This window comes from Panthera leo, chromosome C1 (assembly GCF_018350215.1).
Source record: "Panthera leo isolate Ple1 chromosome C1, P.leo_Ple1_pat1.1, whole genome shotgun sequence".
Lineage (NCBI taxonomy): Eukaryota > Metazoa > Chordata > Mammalia > Carnivora > Felidae > Panthera > Panthera leo.
Window position 1 is genome coordinate 168,917,649 of NC_056686.1, and position 18,792 is coordinate 168,936,440.

An 18,792-nucleotide genomic window follows, 5' to 3' on the forward strand; every position below is an offset into this window, starting at 1 on the left:
TTCAGTAGAAGAGATCTCTTTTATGGACTACTAGTGTCTCAAGGCCAGCGAGGATGTCTGTCCCTCCTGCTCCACAATTCTGGCCTCCTTCTATGACTCTTCTCAGAGATAGACATTTAGGTTAGACTTGAACCCACAGAGTGATGAGAGCTCACTCACATGTTTACTGCTGGACATACATAAAGAGTTTAGGATTTTCTTCTTTGTACTAAACTATAATCTGCCCCTACCCCATAAGTGTCAGCTACTGATCCTATTTCTGCTCTCAGAAGCTACATAGATACATTTTAGTTCTTTTTCCAGTCTTTTAGGAATTCAAAGGCAGCCTCTTTTGTCCTCTCTTAATTTTCTGTGTGCCAGGCACTCCAGTTTCAGATACAATTGTTCTAGAAAAGTGATTTCATAAGACTACTTTTAATCTCAGTTAATGGAACTCTTGAAACAGAGAGCTCACAATTAGGCAGCATATTCCAGAAAAGGTCTGACAACCCACGGGTGGAAAGTAGTTCATTAAACTACTGACTGCTGTTAGGAATGCTGTGCTGACACCACCAAGAGCCTGGTCCCTAAACAGGTGATTCTACTGGGTCATGTTGGAATTGTGGTCACCTTAAACCTCTAACTATAATCAATTGAAGCTGCCCTCATTCTATATTTTTTAGAAGCAACGTAATTTTATTTATTGCTTATTTTTGTTTTTGTTTATTTTTTTGTTTTTTATTTTTTCTTCAATATGTTTTTTAATTTAATTTTATTTGTTTATTTTGAGAGAGACAAAGATAGCACAAATGGGGGAGGGACAAAGAAAGAGAGAAAGGGAGAGAGAGAATTCCAAGCAAGCTCCACCCTGCCCGTGTAGAGCCCAATGTGGGTTTCGAACCCATGAAGTTATGAGTCATGACCTGAGCTGAAACCAAGAGTTGGACACTTAACCGACTGAGCCACCCAGGTGCCCCTCTTTGTTTCTTTTATTTTATCTTATTTTTATTTTGATAGAGAGAGAGAGAACGGGCAAGTGGGGGAGGGGGATAGAGAGAGAGAATCCCAAGCAGGCTCCGTGGTGTCAGCACAGAGCCCAGTGTGGGGCTCGAACTCATGAACTGTGAGATCATGACCTGAGCCAAAGTCAGAGGCTTAACTGACTGAGCCACCCAGGTGCCCCAGAAGAAACCCCCAGAAGCAATGTAATCTTTCTAAAAATGAAACTCCCTGTTGACCTGAATCTTCCTCCCATCAGCCTCTTCCCAGCTCTTAGAAAGCTTCTGGAGTATTAGTTTTGTCTTTCATTATGCAGAAAGCTTCTGGAGTATTAGTTTTGTCTTTCATTATGCCATCTTTTCCTCTAAGTGTTATGTCGTCTACAGATGTAAATAATTAGCCTGCCTTCCATCACTCCAAATTAACTGGTAAACATATTGACCTGTGGCTTGCCAAATAGAAGCTTCCCTCTGTGGATTCATTATTCATAGTCCCTCAGTCGCTTTACAATTTCATCCGACTCACATTTACTCACGTGATCTATAGACTGGAGAAGACCAGAGGGATTATGTCCTCTTTGGGGCAACATTTATTTCCTTTCCTTTCCTTCTGTTACTCACCCTCTGTTTTCTTCATTCCTTCATGCGTTCATACTGCATATTTTGGTCTTACATGGAGAAAAGAACCTCAGTTGTGTTTTGGGGGGTCCCTTTGCCTTCTGCCTGTGCGCAGGGCTGGCTGAGTCTGTGAGTGCTCCGGGAGACTCTTTGCGGCGCCATGCCGAGTCTGCTGGTGCCGCCAAGGTGTTTAAATACGTGCTTATTAGCATTTGGCAGAAGAGGAGGCTCTGAGGACTTTTTAGCAAGTCCTCAGCCCAAGTTATTTTCTTCCACCTCTACAATGACCTTAATATTAAACGAAGGTTTAAAGAAAATGTAAGCACAAAGTATATGTGTGTTTGGGAATAGGAGGAGAGAGTGGGGAGAAAGAAATTATTAGATAGTCCTCATGGACCTCACACTTTAATCTTAGTGTTACTGCATGGATAAGCAAACAATTGTTGCTGATAGGAGAAAAGATTCAAAGCACAAGTTAACCAACTATCTGTTATCCAAGGGAAAGATGACATGAATGTAAATTGCTTAGAGATCCAAAGAATGTGTCAGTTCTGTGGAGATGTTCGTATGTTATCAACTCCTGCCTCACCAAATCTTTCACCCAGAAATAGTTAATGTCACACCTGAAAAAAGGCTAAGAAAGGCATCTTCCAAGGTTTGCCCACGTGAGTGATTTTACTTTTAAAAAAGCTTCCCATTATAACTTTGTGACCATTATTATAAAATAAATCAAATGTGGATCAGGATAAGCAAGTAGGTCTATACTCAAGTAAGGGAAGTGATTGACTAATGGTTTAGTAAGTTGGACTTTTTTGGTTACCATATTTTTTTAATGTTTGAGCCCCTCGTATAAACAAAGCAATGTTTCCATTAAGCTATTAACCCTAATTTAAAGAAAGTAGTCTTGAACACAACTTTATTGCTCTGTAGTTACCTTGTGGATGAAAGGGATGAGCTCTGGAGGTAATAGAACCTTTCAAACTCAGAGAGGTACAGACATTTCAGCTCAGGGGACTGACAGGTGGCTGAAAGATTACAGTTCTTTAATATTTCAGAGGCAATCCCAATATTGTCTGAGCCAAGTTAATAGGTACTGTAAATCTACAATAAATCTTAGAGAATGATAGGAAAATCTAGGTCAGCAACCAAAAAGCTAAAGGTGAAAATGAATTAGGGTCTCCTGACAATGAAACCTTATGCCTCATTCACTTATTCATCTATTCAGTAAATCAGTATATACTGCAGGAATATGATGTGTCATAACTTATCTTAAAACTACACTATCCTTGGGGCACTGGGTGGCTCAGTCGGTTGAGCATCTGACTCTTGATTTGGCTCAGGTCGTGACCTCATGGTTCATTAGTTCAAGCCCTGCACTGGGCTCTGCACTGACACTAGGGACCAGCCTGCTTGGGATTCTCTCTCTACCCGCCCTCTCTCTCTGCCCCTCCCCCGCTCATGCTTGCTCGCTCGCTCTTTTAATCAAAATAAATGAATAAACAGTAAAAAAAAAAATATACTACGCTATCCTTACAACCTTGAACAAATCACATACTTTCTTCAAGTCTAAATTTTACCATCCAGGTATCATCATGGAGTTGTGAGGTTTAGTGACTCAGGTATATAAGACTCTAGCAGAGTAACTGATTGGATGCTGATTGAATGAATGAACTCTCTTCCCTTCTCCTTAACATTTAGACCTCTTCCTCCCACCCTATAATTTGTAATAATATGAAATAAATTCCATTTGTTAATAATAAGTGTCTCTCTTTCTTCAGTTTTGGGTCAACAGGAATTGTGCGTGATCTGTGTTTACAGATGAAATTAAAGTATTTAAATATTATTACAACTGATCAAATATTTTTGCAAGAAAATCCACCAAGCCCAAGGATGTCATTCTTTGCCAAACAGCACACTGGGGCTTGCTGACTACAGTGCATGCAAATCTACACTTTTTTTTTGAGTTTCTTTGTTTCATAGGAAACAAGAGCAAGGACTTCCTTTCACTTACCAATTCTAACTGGAATATTTTTCAGTAATATTTAGAAAAATCTCATAAACCAATTTTCTAAAATATGCAAAATATATAAAATTTTTCATTTTAAGTATCAATGCATGAAGTGTCAGCTGTTATGTGTTAACAGAACAGATCCAAGTGAAATGAAAGGTAATTTTGTAGATTGACTATGGTTGTGGTAATTGCCTTCTGGTTAATACTCAAAATTTGGATTAATTTGAAATTATGAAAGAAAAACATGCCAAGACATATGCCAAGTTGTTTATTAATTAACTATATCAGTCATTTATTCCATCAGTATTAACGAGCACCAACTATTTGCCAGGCATCGTGCCTAGGACCCCAAACTGAAACTACATAATTCTGACATCAAGAAGTTTGCTCTAATGAGAAAGATATGTAAACAAATCACTTCTATAAGGTAATTGATACAAGAGAAAATGATCCAAGAGCAGTAGTGAAATATAAGGAAGATCTAGCCAAGTCCGCTTGGAAAATAAGAGGAGCCTTCACAGAAGAGGCAGGCTGAGGTGGAGGCATGAGTGGGAGATTATCAGGTGGGTGAGTGGGAAGAAGCTATTTGGCAGTGAGAACAGAGCGAGAAGAGCTGGGAGGCTTGAGGGAGCCTGGAGTGATCAGGGAATGTGGAAGAGGTTAGTGTTGCTAACTCCTAACTCCTAAATTACTGTGAAAGGGGAAGCAGGAAGGGCTGGGAAGGAATGAGTCCACATAGGTAGGGAGAGGCTGGATCATATAAGCCTGTGTACCTTGAGAGGGGTGCCAGTGTTTTGCCTCTCTGTGGGCTGTGGGGGAAGTTACTGAAGAATTTTGTGTACAGATGTTTTGTAATAAAAGGAGTATGTTCTGATTCCTAAAGGAGACTAACAATATCGTGATTCTTTTGTTGTTTACAAGGTATAGAAACGGCACACACATCCCTTTTGTTCCTAGGGGTTTCTTCAATGGTTCTCATTGTACTAGATTTCAGGGATGCCAAAAGAAATATTTGAACTAAATGATATATGAAAATTACAATAAGAGTCTGTGAGTGGATTTTTAGTTAACAGGTTTTTAATAGGCTGTGATGCAATTCTTCATGGAGAAGATATAATTACAAAGGGAGCCTGTCTCGAATGGAAATTTGCCTGGGTGTGTTTTTATTTCTCAGTGAATTAAAAGGTTTACATAGGGTTAGATTATTGAAATTCTTGGAGAAAACACATATACACCAGAGAATACTTTCCACTCATTTTCTTCATCTCTTGCAGCAAAGCAGTGAACCTGTTAGAAATAAATTTCACTTAAATAGAGCATAATTTTTTATAATTTCAGGAGTTAAGCATCTGAAGGGCCAGAATGAATCAGCATTCCCTGAAGAAGAAGAAGGTGTAAACGAAAGAGAGGAGCAGTGGGACCATTAATTACGGGTCTGCAGCAAGAAGGCTTCTTGGGAATAACTGAACTATTAACTTTTCTGAATATCGTATGGAAGGCCACTCCTTGACTTCCAGAAGCATTCTCCACCTCTTCTCTCCACACTCATACAGTAGTAATACACCTCCTGGGAAGCTGTCCCTGGTTGAACTTTAGAACTAAGTACAGATTGTTCGATATTACGTCCAATTAAAGAATAAACATTTATTTTATGGTGATTTTTCCTTTTAATGACATTTGCATACATGTGAGTGTTCTAACTTTAATACTGCCCAGCTTAATCCCTGATGTCCTACTGAAGCGGTTTTCCTTCTAAGGTCAAATGTAAATAGCTTCACTTTAAAGAGTAAAAAATAAACGCTAAATACATTTAGACATGACTGTGTGTCTGGGTTTAACTTACAGAAGAATGTTTAACGAAACTTTTAAGATCTGCATTTATCATATTTCTGTACACAGAGGGGTCCACAGTGTTTATTTCAAAATGAAGAAATGCCAGATTTCTTGATTCAAAAGATCTCAATATATGAGTCTTTAGATGCTAAACATCCTTTTTCCTCCAGCATGTTAATGGACAAAGGACAGCAGAATTTTCCTCACTTTTTGAGCTGTGAGAGATATATTTCCCATCATTTCCACTAGCTATTAAGAAAAAAAAATGCTAAATCTAAAATAAAATATGCCCAAATCTCCCCTGCCACTTTTTGTTACTTGAAATATGAGCTATTTCCTGTTGCATTGTAGGAAATCATTAGTATTTTATAAATCTTCAAATGAAGAAATCATCAAATAAGAAATTCCATTATCATCAAATAAGAAATTCCATTAATTCATACATATAGTCATTCATTAATTCAGTAACTACTTTCTATGAGTTTATCTCTAGCAAACCACTTTGCTGGAGGTTATACAAATAAAGGAAAGATAATTTCTCATTCTCAGAACTGGCAGAGACGATAAAGCATCAGTATAAGGTAAGGTTTTCCCAGACGGTATATGTTTATTGAACAGGGCTTTTGGTTATTCAAAGTTCTGGCCTCCAGAACAGTATTAATTATTTACGGCATTTCAAGGTAAAGTATCTATGCCACCAAATTTAGTGAGGACGGTGACATGCCACTTTGGTTCCCACACTGATGATATTGGTGAGGTTCAAATGTTTCATGGATGAAAAAAATGACAAGATTTTTCAGACGTCAGTAAAGAGGAAATTAAGATGGGAAGAAAAAAATCAAATGTAAAATCCCTGGTGGGATCTTATATCAAGATTCAAAGAAGTAGAAGTATTGTTTTTAATTTTGAATGTGAGTTTAATAACATAGAGATTAAGAGAAATATGTAGGTCTATAAGACAATGCAGTAGATAATAACAATCATTTTTCTCAGTATCTTTCCTCAAGACCATAGATGTCAAAACTCACTGATAAGTAGTATGAATGAGTACTCTGGTTCCAAGTGTCTGTCCTTCTTCTTTCCTCCTTTTCTTCTTTCCTACCTTCCTCCCTTTCTCTCCTCCTCCCCACCCCCCACCCCTGGCCTTTTTTTTTTTTTTTTCCAGTTTTTGTAGTTGATATTAAGCCAGTTTCAATCAAAACTTTGTCAGAGTTTCTAGACCACCTGCTGTGACTATTTGTTGGATTTCCTAAATTTTCTACTTAAAACATGATTAAGGCACAGATTTGTTTTAAATGACTTTGAATTATTTGTGTTTGGAAAACATTCCAATACCCCTTGAGATTATTTGAGACACCCCAAGGTGCTAAAAAATAAAATCTGCCCTCCCCTTTCCTTGAACACACTTTCGTATTTTTTTTTTTCAAAAGGATTCAGGCAAACAAAAGAAACAAAAGCTTTTGCTGATTTTGTAACATCATTTGGGTAAATAAGTAGCATAGCTTCTGGATTCTTCTGTTCTCTATTAAAAACACAAAAACACAAAAATTAAAAGCATAAGTTTTCCTTAGGAAATGTTGGTTTCTTCCATTCTGTTCTCTACTCTCAAAACAGAGATTATAATTAAATAAATTTTCCTTGGGAAATAATGTTGGCTTTCTCAGAAATTTGAAGGAAACCAGCTGAGATAATGGCAATGGCTTTTCAGTTTCCTTTTCGCACAATTACAGTTTACAACAATTTTTTTTCAAGAAGACGGCTTGGCTTCAGTTTGGCCGAGTGGGCAAAGAAACTTTCTGAGCAAAACAAAACAAAACAAAACAAAAACTTTATCTTTCCCAGACCACATTTATAATATAACATAATGGTTAGTAGATGGGCTTTTTGAGTCACTCTGGCTTGAGTTCAAATTCAACTTCTATCATATTTTAGACTCAGTTACTCCATTTGTAAAACGGTTACCATCATACCTACCCCTATGGGTTATTGTGGAAATCAAATGAGATAAGGTGTATTAAAATGCGTAGTCCACCTTGGCGAGCATTTAATCATTGGTGCCTATTATTATTATCAGGGTGGGAAAGGACCTGATACTCTCTCTCCAAGCCTTACCCAGCACATGACCCTCTTCAACATCACAGACCAGCGATTGATCCCCTCACTTCTTGAACAGCTCCAGCTGAATCCCAAACCCACCCAAAGAGCTCTGTTCTCTGTGTGAAACTCTTTCTCTTGTACTTCACCTCCTTGATCACAGCCTTTCAACACTCTGATGTCATCTCCTAAGTGGCCTGGTCTCTGTGATGAAACACCACCAGTTCCTCCCTACCTTTCTCATCATCCCAGCCCCTTGCTGTTGGATCCTCTTTAATTGTGTATACTGAATAAGAAAGGTTATGCCAGATGGATATGTGGCTTTTAAAAAATCTCCCTAAACATGAGAAACTGAAGCATAGAGTGTGGCAGGGTGAAGCAGAATTCTAGACCAGAGTTCTTTCTAGTAGACAATAATAGTGTATGCCCTTTTTCTTCCCAGAGCTGTCCAGGGTAAAGGTCTTTTTAAAAAACAAAATGCTCAGACTGTTCTGTTCTTAGAAAGTTTTCAACATTCATTTTAAATTTTAATTCAATTATGACAATGTTTTCTACATTGTAGAAACATTTTAGGTTGGTAAGGGATGAGTTATTTTTATCTTTATATTTATAAATACTGTCATAATACATAGTAGAAAAGATACATAATTGGCACTCCAAGCCTATGATTTTGTAGCTATTGTTGCTTAAGATGAGGCAAGCTTAATGTGTAAGTATATTTTAGATCAATTTAAAGAAAAATATTAACTATAGTAGAGTTGGTACCTCAATATCACAGCAGTGATATATGATTGAATGATGTTTGGAAACACTGGTTTTGGGTATTGTTACAGCAAATAACTTAAGTATTGCAGAGTTCATTTAGTTGCAATATGGATTAATGAATTTATAAATAAACTACTTCTATTGCATTCATTTAAAATGTCTCTTTCTTCACCCACATCTAAAAGCAGTGTACAAAATGAATAATAGAAAATTATGCCTAATTACATTAATGTGTTTATGCTCATATGTAATTTTCAATATTTGCTTTCTCTGAATATGGAGGACGGAAGAAGTGCCCTTACTTTTCTAAGTCCCTGATCCTAAATATCAGTCTTCAAAGCTCCAGCAGGTGTACTCATTTTTAAAAATGTCTATGTTGCTGCAATGAGAAATCTGTTTAAAGAGATAAAATTATTAGATTTCAAACATCATAACATTCTGGAAAATTAAATATCAGAGGAAGAAGAGTTTCAGGACAATGATAGAGGGCATCTTTGGTTTTAAATGACATTGTAAGTAGGTAAGGTACTAAAGTTTGCAAGCATCCCACATAATTCACACAGCAATGGGAGTAAAGGTTTCTAGCTTGCAGTGTTGTGTGAATTAAATGAAATAATCTACATGAATGCATAGGTGCTTGATTGCATTTTGTAAACAGGCTGCCATCTGACTGTAGCACTTCCCTCGACATTTATACTGCGAGCCCTCTTCATTCTGTGGGCACATGTTGGTGCAGCCAATTTCCTCATTGCATTTCATACTCAATTTATGCAGATAAAGAGATTTGGTGTGGAAGGGAGACGACCGTAAGTATAGAGAGAGAAGCAGGCAAAGGAAGGAACTCAAAGAAGCCTGGAAACTCAAGGGAGAAAAACTAGAGAAAGTCAGTTAAAATGGTATTGGATTCATCTTCATTTTTGTTTCTTGCTCTAAAATATGGCTTAGCATTTTCCCCTTTTCTCTTACTTTTAGTAACAGCGAGGCTAATTTGAAGGAATGAGCACAGTGAACCCCAGAATAGAATCCTAGAAGTAGCAGAATATTAAAGTATGTTTGGCAAATGATTCTTTGTTATTACTCAGAACAAGCATTTGGCAGCAAATAACAGAAAACCCAGGAAACAATAGCATAGAGGCTTTTGTATGTCATGCAATAAAATGTCCAGGGCCGGAATTGTGGCTCAAGACCCCAGTGGGTATCCAGACACTTTTCATTTTCCTTAATATGCTCAATGTTGTAAATTCATGGTCCCAAGAGAGCTACTGCTACAGGCATCCAGTCTGTTCTGAGCAAAAAGAAGACTGGGAAGATAAAGGGAAAGAATCTAGCAGAGAAGCAGAGCTATCCCAGAGCCCCCCAGCTAATGTCTTATGGATCAGAGCTGTGTCACGAGACCACTCCTTGATGCAAAGGAGTTGGAGAAAGTAAATATTTTAAACCAGGAACCTTGCCACCTTCCAACTCAAAGTCCTCTTTGTAAGTTATAAAGTGACCATGGATATCAGTTGAGCAACCAGTGCTATTTCCCAAACAGAATTTGGGGAATTTATTCTTCCCCGGAGTATCTAAAGAAAGTACAAACTATTCAATATATGTCAAGCAGTTGAAAACATTAATACTCACTAGATATCTTTGTTACTTAAAATGCATAAATTAGGTTAATGTTTATGATAGACCTGTAGCTAGATATATCAGTTCAGATATCCTTAATTATTCTATAGTATTTTTCATAGGATAATTTGGTACCATTTATAAAAGTATACTCTAGAAACAAGAGACCAATGTCCTAGTCTATCAGTCAATAAATATGAATGCCTATGACAGGCTAGACATGGTTTAAGTGCTGAGGATACAGCTATTAATAAGATAGCTAAGGTCGTTAAATTCATGGATGTATACTCTAGTGTTTGAAGACTGTCAGTGAGTCTTCAAATAAATTAATAAATAAGTTATTAATAATAATAAATAAATAAATTAGATCATTTCAGATAGTGGTTAAGTTCCTGGAAGGAAATAGAATCAGCGATGTGATACAGGGTGGCATCTCCTCTTTTATTGTAGCTGCGTGACATTGGGGAAGCCCTTTTATCACTCTGGGAGCCAGTTTTCTGAACAGCAAAATGTAGAGAATGATCTGAGGAGGGGATCAGATGATCCTCTGAGGCTCCTTCCAACTCTAAGATCTGTTTCTCCTCTCTGATTCTCTTTCAGGAACTACCGACAAGCAGCAAAGGAGAAAAGAAGAGACAGGAATAGACAGAAAGCAGCAGCATTAAAAGCGAACGGGATCAGAAGAGAAAAAGGGTATCTTTGTATGCTTAGCTTATATGACAGTCAATAGAACAGAAGTGTTTTAGTTAGAACTCTACACGCATGTGTATGTATGAATGTAACAGCATTAGCATTGTAACCATTTATGTTTCTGTCTTTTAAAACTTCTCCTTAGAAAATAATCTAAAAAATGGTGATCATTTTTTTGTTTGTTTGTTCTTGTGGTGGTTTTGTGTGTTTTTTGTTGTTGTTGTTAAGATTTCAAAGTCCTTCCAAGAAAAATTTCCAACCACAAATAACTAATTGGATAATTTATTCTCTCATAGCACACATGCTTTGTTGCTGTTAAGTGATACATACCAGATTTTTCCCTTTACAAAGATTGATGTGATGTGGTATGAAAGCCTCTGGAACATCTCCATAGTGTTCTGGAGGACTTTGTTATTTTCTTTTTCTCCACCAGGTGCAAAATGGGTTGATAATAACCAGCAGCTGACTTGTGAGGCTGTGCTCCTGTGTGAGCTTGGAAACACACCAACACAAAACAAACACCACCACTACCACCATCGCCCTCCTGGATTGCTTTCTGAAGCGCTTTAGATATTTTATACACAAATATTGACGTTTTCAGAAACTGTTCCTTCGTTTTGTATATATTTTTTAAAATGTATATATGCTATGCTCTTTGCCAAGTTCTTCCTTTTTGTTGTAATTTATTTCTCTACTACTAAAAGGGAGATCTTGAATTTGGGTAAATTCTAAGCAATTTATTTTTAGTTTTTCTAATTCTGGAATCTGAGCCTTCTTTTATAATAGGGAGAGGCTTTGACATATATTTCCTTTGTTTCTTTTCAAGTTCCATCATATGTATTTATTCTTTTCTTTCTTTTTCAAATCCATTGGTCTTGATGGAATTTAGTTCCACAAATATGTCTTGATAAGCTGCTACATACCAACCAGGTATTTACGCATCTGAGTTATAAAAATGCAAAGGCTTTTATTGTTGCTGCCGCCCTGCCACTTAATATTGGTTCAGTTCTTTACAACTAATAAAGTGGCCTCACCTTTGTTTCTCAGTTTACAATCACATTAAATATGTATGACAAGTAGGATTCATTTTATAGATCAGGAAACTGGAGTCTGAAGAAAATAAATGGCCCTAAATGAACTAATAATCCAACAAAATCCTTCTACTAGCTGATGATCTTTTTGAGAAGTTGTGACAGTTTTTCAGATGGAAAAGCCCATCTTCCTTAGAAACCAGAGGCTTTTACAGTTTAAAAAAAAAATTTTTTTAATGTTTATTTATTATTAAGAGACAGAGAGAGACAGAGCATGAGCATGGGAGGGGCAGCGAGAGAGGGAGTCACAGAATCTGAAACAGGCTCCAGGCTCTGAGCTGTCAGCACAGAGCCTGATGCAGCCCGATGCACATAAACCACAAGATCATGACCTGAGCTGAAGTAGGACGCTTAACCAACTGAGCCACCCAGGCACCCTGGCTTTTACGGTTTTTTATAGTGTCTTGTAGATTGCTTTGAAACTAAACTTTCTACATGTCAGACCTAAAGCATAAGGGGAAAAGTTTGTCAATGATGCTGGAATGGAAAGAAACACCTCAGTTCTACCTTAATTCTTTGATATTGTCCTCAAACTAAAATGACCTTTACCCAATAAAAGACGTACATTTGAAATTCTTTTTAAACTATATGACTCACTTAAAAATATTTTTTATGTTTAAATCTGTACTTGAAAAAAGCAATCTTTAATATCTGAAAAGTAGGAGAGAACTGCTGAGTTTATGACAGTGTTGGGCATAAACTTTTTTTAAAGAACAAGGCATCAGTCTTTTTCAGTTGTTTCTTTTCTTTGATTTCTAATAAATTGAAAAGTCATTTCACAAATTACTATCTTTGTTATGACCTTTCCCTTTCTCTGTACCCCACTGTCCCCAGGATTTAAAGAATTCTAATTTTTACCTACCGGTCCCAAATTTGTTCTGCCCCCAAAGTAAAAATAATATAAACAAGCATAATTACCATAGAACTTAAATGCATAATTGTGGAATAAACTATAGATATTACAGCATTAAAAAAACCATATCCTACTTAATGAGGAACCAAAGAGAACCTTCTAACTGCTGCTCTCCTCAGGCTAACTGAGGAATCAATTTTATTGGTATTTCAAAATACCTTTTACTGCTCAAGAGTAGTGATGGGGTTCAGGTCCCACTGCTGTAAAGTATGGCACCTTGGCATATTGAGTATTGTAAGCTGAAGGAGCTTGAGAAAAATGGCAGAGGCAGGAAGGTCACCTTCCCTCTGTCCTTCTCCCTGAAACAGGCTATAAAACCCTCCTGTAAGAGGTGCCTTATACCCAGAAGAAAGGAGCGCCCTTGTCTCTGAAGTCAAAGGGATTCAAAGAAGAATCTGAACAAGACTTGCTAAGTTTCCCCCAGTTTACTACCCTTACTACACTCTCCTTAACTTACCATATTCTTCCGGCACACCATTCTTCCTCAGTCCTAGCACAATATTCAGGTCTGTTTCATTGGCTCTTCATTTCCTTATGAAGGCTCCCATGTCATGTAAAACTTGTATTAAATAATCTGTATGCGTTTTTCCTATTAGTCTGTCTTTGTTAGTTTAACTTTCAGACCTAGCCAGAAACCATGTTCTACCCACAGGAGCAAAGATATAACATGGCTTTATATGAATCAAGGCCACAGAACAATAAGAACCTAAAAAAAAAAAAAAAGCTCATAGATGGTTGGCCATCTCTTTAATAATTACAGGAGAATCTCTTTCTTCTTTATTTTTTAAAGAGACTGGCATTTGTCAAGGCATTGCAATAGATGGGCAAGTTTTCCCATTACATTTCCCCCGAAACATAAATTCCGTGGATGTGTTTCTCTAATCATACTAATTACATTACCAGATGTTCTCATCTTTCCCTGTTGCCTTAATGGGACATAGATTTCCTATTTTGAAATTGTCACTTATTTGTTATATTTGCGAGTGTTTAAAGTCTTTATTCGCTTTTGAGAACACTTAGTAGTCTAAAAATTAAAACTTGATCTGAAGACCAGTGATGCCTAAGATGGGAATTATACTATTAATTATACTTACTAACTATACTGTACTAGTACAATTATCCTGGACTCTCATAGGATAGCCAAGCTTGAGCTACCTATTTTCATGGTCAGTATAAACAGACTTTTCATGGGAAGCAGTTCAGTGGGACAAGTATTAATTGGAACCAATTGATATCTAAAGGAGATTTTTAAGAACAATAATTCTTACAGTATGGGCAGAGAAGTATTAAAAATTAGACATTGTCACCATAAGCTCCCAAAAGCTATTTTGGGGAAAATGTAATTGCCAAAATCAATAAATTTTTACTTAAATCATAAATAAATCTGCATGCTTGTTTTCCTATTAATTTATTAATTTTTACGAACCTGTTCCTTTCATTGTGTAATGTGGAGTTAAAATATTTTCCATTGAGAAATATATATACGAATGTGTGTGAAGAATTTACACATATGTGTGTATACATGTACATATGCACATGTATATATAAAAATATGTATGCAAATGCATATATATATATAATTGCACTGATATAAAAAAGGAAACTTTTTTATTATAAATTTTTATTTTTAATTTTGAGACCGAGAAAGAGAGAGGACAGAGAGAGAGAGGGAGAGAGAGAATCCCAAGAATGCTCTGTGTTGTTAGTGCAGAGCCCAATGTGGGGCTCAAACCCACAGACCATGAGATCATGACCTGAACCAAAATCAAGAGTCAAAGGTTCAGTGACTGAGCCACCCAGGCATCCTGAAAGGAAACTGTTTGAAAGAGAAGATAAGTGTAACCCATTTGCTATTAAAGAACAGAGAATTAAAACCCTATTAAAGAAATACTTCCCTAAATTCTCACTTCCATATTATCTTTTGTTAAGGAAAGGCTAAGTGAGAATGGAGGGAGATGTCCAGAATAAACTAGATGAGAGGAAGAAAGCGAGGACATCCTGACAGAAGGCGAAGAGCTGGCGGTAGCCAGGCGGGAGGTGGGAAGAGAAAGGCAGCCAGGGGCTGAGCTAGAGGCAGGGCCAGCTCCTTCTTCCTCAGGGTCCCTGGCCACACAACTTGCTTTTAGTAGGTTCCTGCCCAGGCTGCCAAGTCATCTCCATCTGAATGTGTCTTTGGCACCAGGGCTATTTCTAGCAGCCCTTTTCTCTGTGGTGGGTTTAAAGATTATGGTTTCAATGTTGACCCACTTGGCTTCTAGATTGCATCTGATTTACCACATTTAGTGGACGTGTCTGTTTATGGGCAATTTCCTCATTATGAAAGGTCCTCTCCTTTTTTTGTTTCCTCCAAAGAAAGACCTTTTTGTTTTGCTAATGAAGGTTCTCTGAGATCTGTGGAGAGTGCAGGGGTGTGTGTACCCGTAGTTCTTTTTTAAGAAACTGCTATTGTTGCTCCTAAGTGCACCTGGATGTCTAATAATGTGTTTTATTTAACAAGCCATTTAGGAAGTCTAAAGGTTATTGTTATTTTAATCTTTATGCTGATATTTTTCTTAATATTTGCATTAAAAAATTTCCCCTAGAATTAAACGTCTACATGACCTATATCAACATACACATCAATATAAGCATCTGTCTATAGATGTATACACTAATATTTCAATCTATATCTCCATCTATCTCTGTCTATCTATAGCACAGATATTTTGCCTTGCCTGTCCTCCATAAAGGACATTAAACACTGTGGTTAATGATAATGCACCCTCTACTATAGAATGGCCAGCCTAATCTTTACATGGAGAAATGTCCCCATCATGTGGACTCTTAGGATATTGCTACTGAAGTTAAAACCATGCTGTTTTCTTGCAACTATAATCATGAATTAATTTTTTTTAAAAAGGAGGACGATTCCTTTAAAGGAGAATCTTGGTAGATTCTTATTTTTATAGCTCATACTATTTCAGTATAGGAAAAATCTGTGTCAATATTCCCAGCATCTTACATGGGCCATTTCATTTCATCATTCCCATGATGGTATAAGATAGGTACTCTTACATCTCCATTTCATAGATAAGAAAATTGAGGCTTGTCTAAGATCACAGAGACCATGGCAAAGTCTGAAATGAGGGTCAAATTCAGTCCTTGGATGAGATATTTCTTGCCTCAGATCCTTCACATAAAATCCAACAAGAAGTAATGGTAAATGGATTAATATAAAAATAATGACATTAATTTATGTTAATTGAGGGCCAACAGGATGTCAGGTACTGTCCAGATCCTTTAAATATTATTCTTTATTATCTTGCCATTTGACTTTGCCAAAGTCTTCATGGTGAGAGGTTAGGAAATGTTAAGGTCAACAGCTACCAGCCGCCAAAGACATACTGTGAATTGAGGTCATTCCTGCTTCAAACTTGCATGGTTGCCACTGTTAATCATCAAGGCTATTTGAAATCACCTAGGAAATGTGAGCTTTGGTAAGATTTTGTAAGATTAGCAAATCTGGTAAGATTAGCTACAATTAATATACCTCTGCACCAGCAGACCCATCTCCCCAAGGGTAATAGGAGACAGATGGGGAGATCCTAATGTTTCTGTCATATAATTCAGGTTTGCTTTTAGTAGCTATTAAGTATTAAGAATTAATGCACTCCCCTTGTGCCTGCTCTGAGAAAAAACACAAATGGCTTTTTAGAATTATGTCGATCTAAAGTGCTTGACGAGTCTCATTTTGATTGAATTAACTAGAGATGTTATCTGAAAAGGATTAATTCGATCCCATATCAAACACATAAGACGAACAAATACAAACTTTTCCTTCCTGCCTTCATTATATTTACTTATTCCACAGTTACCGGACACCTACTGCGTGTTAGGTTCAGGGCATCCTGACCTTAAAATCTGACAGCAGCTGTATGACTAGAGGAGCTCCGGGATTCAGGCAGGGAGGGGTGGAAGTTCCGAGTTCACCTGGAAGAGGGTCTAAGGCTCCTGACCAGGGAAATGAGAAAAGGCTCTCTGGGAGAGCTGGCAAATGTGCAGACCCGTGGAGGAAGCGAGCACGGCGACTGGGAAAGATGGCGAAGATCCTTGCAGAGGAGGCACCCCATGCAAAGGCAGACCAGAAATCCAGGAACAGAGCGAATGGTGAAGTGAACCAGACAGACCGGGGTTCGACTGCGTGGGGCTCTGAGTGTTAGGGTAAGGAGTTTAAGGTTTACCTGTAAACCAGTGTTTCTCAGAGTGAGCTCTCCGTCCTGCAGCACTGGCATCACCTGGGGCCCCCACGTCACACCTACCGACTCCGCATCCCTGGGGCGTGGCCTTGGCAACCAGTAGTTCAGTAGCCCCACCGGGTGACGCTGCCACAGCGGGTGGAGAACCCGTGCGGTGCAAGCCCTCCCAGACTCCCGTGTGTGCCGTGAAGGGGCAACGCTGATCTCCCCAGACCTCCTCGGGGTCAGGCAAACCCCACCCCCACCCCCCGGGGAAGCTGCAGTCCCTGGGAGTGACTGCTGCCGGCACAAGCATCCTCATTCTTCTACTCTAGGGTCCTGAGCAACTTGGATCTGGGGGGGGTGGGGGGGAAGCCCTGTGGAAAGCCGGGACAGGCCTGTGGGCCAAAAAGGCTTCGTGGCCTGTTTTTGTCTGACGCCCCACCCCGCAAGCTGAGAATCACTTTTACATTTTTAAAGGGTTACAAAAGAAGGGAAGGAAGAGGAGGAAGAAGAAAAAATGTTGAGGAAAGAAGAGGAGGAGAAACACTGTAATGGAATATGGCCTCCAAAGCTGAAGTATTCCGTCTCATCCTCTGCAGAAAAATTTTGCTGACGACTGGTGTAGAGGAGGAGAAACTGTTTTTGCAGAGAAGAAGCAATAGGTCCAAACAATGAACTAAGGAACAGAAAAGAAAGAGAGAAAAGAACTGAAGGCAGAGAAGCCAAATATGGAGCACAAGGAAGACAGTCAAGGTGTAAACAATGCAATGCTCTTTGAAGAGAAAGACTGGGGCTACAGTGCTTACACAAGTAGATTGTTTTAAGGCAGTTGGCCCAAGCACCATGCTGTAGTGAGTTCTCAACAACGGAGGAACTCCCAGTCTGTCCGGTTCAGCCGTCTCTCAGGGGTTGGTTTGGTGTCATTTTTGAGAGTAGTGATACGATGAAAGCATGAACTCTGGAGCCTCTTGTCAAACATGAGAAAAACCACCTCATGTTTGAACGCTCTGTGGGCATTTAGATTCATCTTCCTAAAATTTAGTTATTGTCTCAAACAATGACATGTACAGGAATCACCCAGGCATCTTCTTAAATGCCAATTCCAGTTTAGGTCTGGATGGGGCCAGAGAGCGTTTACTTCTAAGAAGTTCCCAGGTGGGCGGTGGGGGCCACACTTTAAGTAGCAAACGTCTGCACTGAACACCAGTAGGTTATTTGAAGAACACGCTTTTCAGGCCACATGTTAAGCATGCAAAGTAATTCTGTCCACAGAAATCAAAGGCACCTTCTCTGCTATAATATATGATTCAACTGTTCTCCAAAGCACACCACTCTCGCTGTTGGTCACTTGGAATTCTGCTCACTCCAAGTGGTAGGTTTTAAAGACAAGTATCTGGATATAGAATGAAAGGGAGAATGGAATAAAGGGGAGAAAAGACAGGCAATGGATATGGTGGGTGAAGTGAACAGAGGCAGTCTAGCTTCATGGTTTGGGGACTCACACTCCCTTCGACTTCAAATCTGGACTCTTTCCCTGATCAGCTGTGTGATCTCAAATTATTTCACCCTCTGCCATGACTCCTCACCCACAGCTGGGGATAACAATTTCTTAAAGAGTACTTATGGGAGTAAAAGAGACAATGTCAGAAAATAATGTAATGCCACAGTGAGACTATAATAAACACTAAATAATTGTAATGTTTAATTGTCAGAGATAAAAAATATATATCAGCTTCAGATTCAAAGGAAGCTCTCCAAACATTACAAGAGTTAAGCAAATAGCCTAGAAATTTATTAATGTTACTAAAGGATAAATGGCTCCTAAAGGAGCTTTAAATATGCAATGTTGGTCTATATATATAGGACTTGTATCTTAAATATTTGGGATTCCCTCCGAAGTAATAACATGTATATAACGTGGGACATTATTAGGTGTTTCTTTTTGACTCTAAACTATATATTGTCTTTATTG

The 18,792-nt window shown here is 38.2% G+C and overlaps 1 protein-coding gene across 1 annotated transcript in view; it reads left to right on the plus strand.

Moving 5' to 3' along the window:
• PPP1R1C (protein phosphatase 1 regulatory inhibitor subunit 1C) overlaps window positions 1–5,397 on the plus strand; it is a 117,066-nt gene extending 111,669 nt beyond the window's left edge. Inside the window, exon 5 of the mRNA XM_042949316.1 lies at window positions 4,945–5,397. Within this exon, the coding sequence (XP_042805250.1) occupies window positions 4,945–5,033 (89 nt within the window). The 3' untranslated portion in view covers window positions 5,034–5,397. The remainder of the gene's footprint in view (window positions 1–4,944) is intronic.
• The last annotated feature ends 13,395 nt before the right edge of the window (window positions 5,398–18,792 follow it).